We start from the raw sequence: 8,388 nt of genomic DNA, 5'->3' as shown, positions 1-8,388 counted from the left end.
ATGGCAGCTATGGTGATATCGTTGCCGATTTCAGAGGCTAAAAGTAAACTATGACTCTTAAGGCGATAATTTGGTTATCAGAATGCGCGTCAGGCAGTGTAATTGTGAATATTGGAGTAGTAGAAGTGTAAACAGTGTGTTCATTACGAATATCACAAGACGACTCCAAAAATTCTAATTTATCGCTCAAAGTTAACAAAGAGAGACATAATAATTTGTATTCTAAATTGAGAACAATATATTTTCGTATTTTAATCATAATTCTACAAAATCTTAACCATTTGATATCGTTTTTGGGAAATAATTAATAAGTAGTTTAAACTTCAATATAACAAATTCGTTTTGCTTCGAAATATTCCTACCAATTCTCAACGTACACCTCATCGCTCTTGTTTTGATGATGATCGATATCAATTCTAATAACTGGGAATCTAGTGGAACAGTTCTTCCAAGAAAATCCTATTCTCCTTTATTATTTTTTTAACAGGTATCTGACAAAGTAGCATCCATCTCAATTATTTGTAATTGAAGGAAAAATCTCCTTTTGGCTGCTTTCATTTAGTTCGTTGTTAATATGGATGATTCGTAACCACAATTCAATAAGTGATGTTGTTGTAGATCTTTTGTAGATTACAAGGATGGTTTAAAGTTTGAAAAATTAAATCTCTATCCAGAATGAAACTGATTTTATCATCCTCTATCATTTGTCCAATAATCTTGAAAAGTTAAGCGTACCTAGTAAAAAGCATTTGGTTATTCCAAACAGCTGATTCTCTATTAAAATTTCTTTGTAACCAACTGGTTTGGAAGAGCTTCGGTGAAAGGCTGCTGAATAAAAAAGTAGCTAGTTTTGGTAACAGTTTTTAATGTTATATTTGTAAATAAAGAAAATCACTATAAAAATAAATTAATGAAAAAAATGAGTATTCCAAACAAGTACTCCAAAATCGTCGAGTGTCGGACCATCGCAGACGTATTAGACGAAATAAAATCATCATCTATCATACCAACTGCGTATTTTGCTACTTCAAAAATCAATTGTTGATTAGGTAAATCGCAATCTGGTACCACTGACAAAATACCGATGAGGGTACTATTACAAACCAGCAAGCTTCCTAATGAGTTCTGAAAAAAAAATATTCCATATAGAAATGAAACAAAAATGTATGAGAAAATATATGTAAAAGGGGTATAAAAGATTTATACTTAAACTACGAGGTGTGTAAGAGAAGTAATGATTTCTTTACTAAAGCTTTCATCTTGTTATTGTCTTCAAAATAACCCTCTAGAACATCTGTACACCAAAAGAGTTGTAATTCCCGCTTTCTTTACCAGCACTGTAATTTTTCAGAAGGAATAACTTCTAACTGATTGATTACAATCTTTTGCATGTTGTTCATAGTCCTTAAAGTCCTTTCAAAACATGTTTCAATTGTATCAAAGATGCCTTTTGAGGTTAAAAATTTACTTGCATCTACTTGCAATATTTCAAGGATATTTTTATAAAATACTTTATCACTTTGTGACAATTTGTTCTGGTGGAACAAATTCTTTGTTCTCATATGATTTTGATGGCCGAGAAGCATTCATCATCTAAGATCACAGAATTGAAGAATTCTTGGTAATTAACAATCTTCTCAGGAACATCATCAAACACGTTCAGTTCATTGACTTCCTGATTGACCTTAACAAACAAGTTTACTGATAAAATAATATGATAGCTGTAGAGGGTGATCTCTGAAAGTGATAAACAAATCAGTTTAGAACAGGTATATTTCGTGATCACCCGCAGAGTTGCCAGTATCATTATTTTTCTCATACACCTAGTATATATCATCATTTCAAAGTATTTAAGAGGTTCAAACGATTCCATATAAACTGAGTTTGAGATGATACCAATGGAAAGTATACAAAAATTTTGATTTTCGAAATAAATAAATACAATTCACTATATAAATTTAAGAAAGGATTGACGATGAATTAAACAAAACTAAAAGAAGGTATAACTTAGATTAGAATTTTAATAAACTGATGAATAAATAATTGGACGACCCAAATGATTTGTACTAACAGTAAATGTACAAAAAATCAATTGCACCTAAAATGATTTTTATAAACTAAACCTCAAACACATTCAAAAAATTATTCATTCATAACTTCTTTGTTACAGTTTACTGGAAATTTCTAGCGCTAACTACATTTTTATAAATTTGGAAAATGCTTACTTCGCATAAAATATCATTCGAAGATATTGGTTGTGCACAAACTTTTTTATCATACAGATCACCACAATCGATTATTTCTACATCAACAGATTGCAGAATGCAGGTCTCCTAAAACATATTTCCACTATTAAAAAAAATGTTGTAAACTATAATATAATGATAATGAATACAGAACTGATTCAAAATTTTCTATTACGAATTCATAACTTGATGTTATTTATAAAATCATGGGTGAATAAAGGTCTTGTACAAGTTCGAAATGTATTTTTTCGGTAGGTACACGGATAGTTTGAAGCTAATGCAAGTAGCATGTCCAAACTAACATAGGATTGCAAATAAACTTTAAAAGCACTAGCTAAAAGAAACAATGTAACTCTAATGTAGCTACCAGGTCACCAGAGTATACCAGGCAATGGAGAAGCAAAAAAGGGGCAACGACTCCGTCTCACTGAAGAAACACTCCAAGTCTAAGACAATCCAAAATATCCATAACCATATCAACCAGGAAGTACCTTCTAACAGGTCACTGCCTCGAAAAACATGGAAACTGCAAATCGTCTACTCTACGAAAGTCCTGACATCCAATTAAATGGCTTGAATACCTTGAAGGGGTAGTATTAATACCTTGGTAAGTGGGAAACAAAACCCCAAAAAAATAGCCTCTTTAAGGAGGAGTTTACATATTTTGGAATCAGAAAAATGAGATGTAGATTCTTGTACAAAATATATATCTAATTGGTGGGTATTTTGAGTTTTAATCATTAAATATTTTCAATTGATTAAAAATTTTGTTGTGCAGTTTTGTCTGATAACGAAACAAACCAAAATTTTGGGCTATCAAATTAGCAATCGGATTTGATATCGATATGAGTGTTTTTCAAAATTTTTCTTATCACAAACTCTAAAAACTAACATGGAAACATGTGGCAAAATACTAAACATTCAATGTTTCCAAAATCTGACAATTAATATATCTAATTTTTAGAATTTAGAAGAATTAAAGAATCGAATCAATTTTATAGAAATTAGAAAATCAATGTACCTTATTCCACCCTGTAACTGTACAGTTATTATAACTAGATGCTGTTTCTGTTGCTATAGAAATTGATCCAATTGCATATCTGCTAGATTGAAACGGTGTAGAGGTCTAAAAAAAATAATTAAAATAAAAAAGCGTAAGAAATCGAAAGAAATAATTAACAGAATAAGAACAAAACAAAAATTACAATTATTTAATGTCTAAATAATAAATTAATAAAAGGATCATACAGGTGCACTGGATATCACATTTAAGTAATATTATACGAGGTGTGATAAAAAACTACTACTATAGCCTCTTTAGTGTGATGAAATATGCATCTGGAACAACGCATTAACATGAAAAATGCCAAAGAAGCTGACACAACACCAAAATATTTCATTGATAATAATATAATAACTTTAAAGACTGTTCAACAAGTGATATGAGATTTAAAGGTAAAAATAAGTCAGGTAATGATTAGCTTAGAAGTGATATGTAAAGAAAAAGACCCGGAAAACAAACAAATGATTTCCTTTATGCCCATTTCAGGATTGGAATAGGAATGGGTATAGGATGTATAGTTTTCCATTAAGATCATAGATCATTTTTAAAATAATTTCATAGGATTTTATAGAACCTTCGATTAAATGGCTCTAGCAGGACTTTAAATACCTTCAAAAAGGTTATAAATTAGCTTAAAAACATTTTACTACATAGTGTATAGGATGTATAGGACTTCAAATGCTTTTATCGAGATCATAAATCATTTTCAAAATGACTTGAAAGTCAGTGCATTTTATAGTACTTTTAATACATTGTATGACTCGAGTTGAACTTCGAATGCCTGTGAAAAGGTCATAAATGAGTTTACCAATATTTTACTGTGTTGTAACACACATTTTGTACCTTCTAGTATATGTAACATACCAAAAATTGACGTCTAATTACCCTATTCATTAATTTGACGTTACTACCATTAACCTTTTTGTTTTCGTGATATATTTGTATTTCTGTTTGAAATCCGGTATTCATAGACGATATTATGGAAAATTTTTTTATTAGGAACATTAGGCAAAATCACATGACAAACGCAAACGAATATGACTGGCTCTTTTCTATTAATACGAAAGTTGCTATGAACGGCCTCCGGGAAAAGATAAAATTAGTTTATGTTGAAAGTCACCAATGGCAGTCGGCAACGTTTTTAATTTTATAACAACAAACGGCAAACAGGAAGTCAAGTTTATTGATCAGCCTTTAGAGATTTCTAGCTTTTCCCAAAGAGAAAAAATGTGCTAAAAGAAAAACTTCTTGACGCTATTCCTGAAACTGTAGAAGCCATTCGAGAGAAGGTGGAAGACATTCAGAAAGAAACATTATAGAAGGGTAGTATTTTTATGTATTCTTTGTGTGTGTGTTTCAAATAATTTTTCGTATTTTTTAATCACACCTCGTACATTTAAAGTATTATGTAAAATATATTAAACTTACACGTATCACAGCTAAATCATATTGCATGGTACTGGTATCAAAATCATCATGGAAAGTTATATTAGATACGTCAGCTGTTTTAAAATTTGTACTATTCAAATCACTACCACCGACTTTAACGGCGACTATAATGGGAGGTATAATGCCACCCCAACTATAGTAAAGACAACTTCCAACGGTAAGTACTTCGTATGAAGAAACTACAGCAGCGCCACACAAAAATTCATCATTGTAATTAAGATGGATTGACGCCTGAAAGAGGAAACAATTAATTTAAGTGACCAATTTCAGTCGAACTGACCTTTTATTTTGCGAGAACAACAAAAAATTGAAGCAAATGCATTTATAGCAATACTATTGCTATCTAAAAAGTAAAGCCAAATAACAGATTATAAGTTAATTTTCTTGGGGGATAAATAAAAGTGACCCCTTCTTGAGAAGCAGGTGCAAATGTGGCAAATAAAGCACTAGAATGTTTTATATTTGGTTAGAAAAAATTTTTTTCTACAATACTACAATTATTGCAGCATTCCTAGTAGTTACGTACATACGATTTAAGTGATACCTCAGCAACTTTCTAAATATTTTCCCCAAAATTTTCGCTTACTACATTTTGATTTGTGAATTTTAGTTCATGCATAATACCTGATAGAAATAGTTGTCTGCTGTAACAAATTTTTGATCTGGTAGTTCATAAGTATCGTCACCTGAAACTATAACAAATTTTAAGGATATATAACTTACAACAATCCTTATTTTCGTAAGAAAATATATCAAAGAATTCTGATAATCAATTTTTTTTTGTTGAAATTGAATAAGTAGCATTAAACATTATTAAAATCCAAACTGCATAGCTGCGTTCTGTTTTTTTCATAATTTCACTGGACTATTAATGGAAACTAATTTTTATGAGAAATTTTCTAGATACAATCAACGAAATCAATATTTTTAATTCATACTACAATCAGAAGTGGCTTGTACGAGAATGGTCCCAGAAGTACCTGGCCTGACCTAGAGCTGGCGGTAGCTGCTTGATAAATACCACTGTATTAGAAAGTACACAAGTTTCAAGTTTGAAGATGCCACGTTGCTTAGTTTTTGTTTGGCAGGCGTCAATAGTGAACGTTTTCAGTGAATTTGTAAATAAGGAAATATTTTGTCGTCGTTTGTGATACAATACTTTTATTTGAAAGGCGTTAGCCCAACCAATATAAAAGCTAAACTAGATTCTACTCCGAGTGAAACAACGTCCTCGTTAACAGCAGTAAAATATTGGGTAGAAGAGTTCAAACGAGGTAGTACGACCTGGAAAGACCAGAATCGCAGTGGTCGACCAAATAAGGTAACGACTCCAAAAATGTTGAAGATAATCCACAAAACGGTACTGGATGATCGTCGACTGAAAGTGTGCGAGCTAGCAGACATAGTGGGCATTTCAAAAAGCGCGGTACATCGCATATTAACTGAAAATTTGGAGATGAGAAAGCTGTGCACAAGATGGGTGCTCACAATGGAACAATCGAGTGTAAAATTTTTGCCTATTTCTTAACCATCACATTCCACCCGAAACAAAGAACAATCAAAACAATGGACTGAAAAGGGAAAACCCACTCCAAAGAAGTCAAAGACTGTTCCATCTGCAGGCAAGGTCAAGGCGTCGGTTTTTTGGGATGCGCGTGAGATAATTTTCATTGACTATCTTGAAAAAGGAAAAACTATCAACGGCAAGTAATATACGAAGTTATTACAACGATTGAACGAAGAAATCCAGCAAAATTTGGCTAATAGGAAAGTGTTGTTTCATCAAGAGAAGGCACCAGCTCAGAGAACCGTTATTGCAATGTCCAACATTAATAACATTGAAAGAAAATTAATAAAATTTGTCTGTAGTTATTATAAGATATATAAAAAAGCTGGATCCCAACATAAAACTCCCCAAGGATTATGAATAACCAAAATATGAACAAAATACAAATAAAATAACCAGCAACATGATAAAAGAGAACGACAAATATGTATATTAATATGTGTTGATTTTACTGGCGAGTAGAGAGAGATAGAAAGTGGTAAACCGATGCTCGTTCTCTCTCTTTCAATAGCACAATCCAATTTACATTCCAATCTCTTTAGCTTTAATATTGACTCTATGAAAACTAATCAGATACCGTCAGAATTATGCGCAATCAATTTGGCAGTTTTTAATTGTTTGAAAATAGCTGAACGATGTTCATAAAAGTTTTAATTCACTTTGTTTCTTATACATTTTTTTAAATGTTAAATCATAGTGATTAGGATTGTTCCGAAGATTCTGAAAGGAACGATTTCACTAACTGGGAATCCGATTTCAAGGACGTACTGTAAGTACACATTTTAGAATGTGTACTTACGATAAGTCAAATAAAATTTTTGCTATAACGTCCTTGAATAGTTTTTAACTTTGAAAAAATGAATTTGGGTAAAACGTTTAGAAAACTTTTACAAAATGTAAAGTGAAAATAACGAAATAGAAAATTGACAAAGGCTTGGGAGGAAAAAAAACCTGAAGTTAAACCTTTCAGTCCTCAAAATTTAGTTTCAATTTTTATGGTTTCGAAGTTGTATTCGATTAGTCAAAATTTTAAAATAACATGTCTAAAAATTTCAATGTTGCAATACTCCGAAAGCATTTGAATCAACTGAGATCAGTCAATATTTCCAAATTCATATTTAAATAAATAAATATAGTAGTTATTGAAGATAAGAATTTATTAGTCATATAGAATGATTTTAAAATGATAATATCCGTTCCAATTTTTCACTATTAAGTTCTAGAAATACGTAGTCTATTTTGTAGAGGAAAAGAAAGTACGAACCAAAAATATTTTGTTTTCTAACCAGCCACGACAGTAACAACTATATTTCAATTACATAATTATATTGCACACTCTCAAAATGAGAACAAAATAACAATTGGTACCTACCTGTTAAAAAAAGACATATAATCACCAACGTATCACAAAAACCGCATCCAGTCATGCTGGAAAATCTACTAAATACTCATCACTTGATTTGAGAAAATATTTTTTTGCTACAACTCACTGTCGACTGACGTTCTTGTTCGTAAAAATTAGTGGTAATAAATTTTATCTAAACAACTATCTTATCTTCCAATTATTGTTAAGGTGTGAGCAATATTTAGAGAACAATATGTGTAAATTTGAATAAAGCTTATTTTGTTGTTTATTGTTTCTGTATATAAACTTTATATTAATATACGCAGTGGCGTAGTTGTATTAATGCAAATTTCAACATTATGATTATTACTGTTTTATATAATTTTAATTTGCCTTTTTTAATTATCCCTTAGACCATGCTGCTACTTTGGTAATAAAAATTATACATAATCTAAAAGAACTAACGGCAAATCGATCTTGCACGATATCCCCTTAGCTGCATTATGACGACAAACGAATCGACTAGAGTTGTTTTCGATTATTTTACAAGAATTTAACACAATCAAGATCTATTGTTAATTCCTAAAAAAAGAATCATTATGGTGAAAAAGAAAAAGAAACGGAATTCATTGACACATTCGTCAAGTTGCTGATTAGCTCTCTCCGTTCCGCAATAGGTTACGTTACGGTGCCGACAATATTAATTTTCTCTCTCGTT

At 31.0% G+C, this 8,388-nt stretch overlaps 1 protein-coding gene across 1 annotated transcript; it reads right to left on the bottom strand.

Moving 5' to 3' along the window:
• Positions 1-848: 848 nt before the first annotated feature.
• LOC130450214 (trypsin iota-like) lies at positions 849-7,854 on the bottom strand. The gene is made up of 6 exons (XM_056788486.1): positions 7,698-7,854; positions 5,383-5,450; positions 4,738-4,989; positions 3,268-3,372; positions 2,226-2,333; positions 849-1,125 (listed from the first exon to the last, which is right to left on the bottom strand). The coding sequence occupies exons 1-6, from the start codon at positions 7,750-7,752 to the stop codon at positions 895-897; spliced, it is 819 nt and encodes a 272-aa protein (XP_056644464.1). The 5' UTR covers positions 7,753-7,854; the 3' UTR covers positions 849-894.
• Positions 7,855-8,388: the final 534 nt, after the last annotated feature.

The sequence above is a fragment of the Diorhabda sublineata genome, chromosome 11 (genome assembly GCF_026230105.1).
Source record: "Diorhabda sublineata isolate icDioSubl1.1 chromosome 11, icDioSubl1.1, whole genome shotgun sequence".
Lineage (NCBI taxonomy): Eukaryota > Metazoa > Arthropoda > Insecta > Coleoptera > Chrysomelidae > Diorhabda > Diorhabda sublineata.
Note: the sequence above shows the minus strand (reverse complement) of the source record. Positions and strands in the feature narration are given on the sequence as shown.

What these genes read in the sequence shown, in the direction of transcription:
- LOC130450214 (XM_056788486.1), bottom strand. Translation starts at nt 7,752, where the DNA reads ATGACTGGATGCGGTTTTTGTGATACGTTGGTGATTATATGTCTTTTT. An exon ending in CAGACAACTATTTCTATCAG is followed by an intron (nt 4,990 to 5,382) that starts GTATTATGCATG and finishes TTCCTCTTTCAG; the next exon opens with GCGTCAATCCATCTTAATTA. An exon ending in CAGTTACAGGGTGGAATAAG is followed by an intron (nt 2,334 to 3,267) that starts GTACATTGATTT and finishes AATATGTTTTAG; the next exon opens with GAGACCTGCATTCTGCAATC.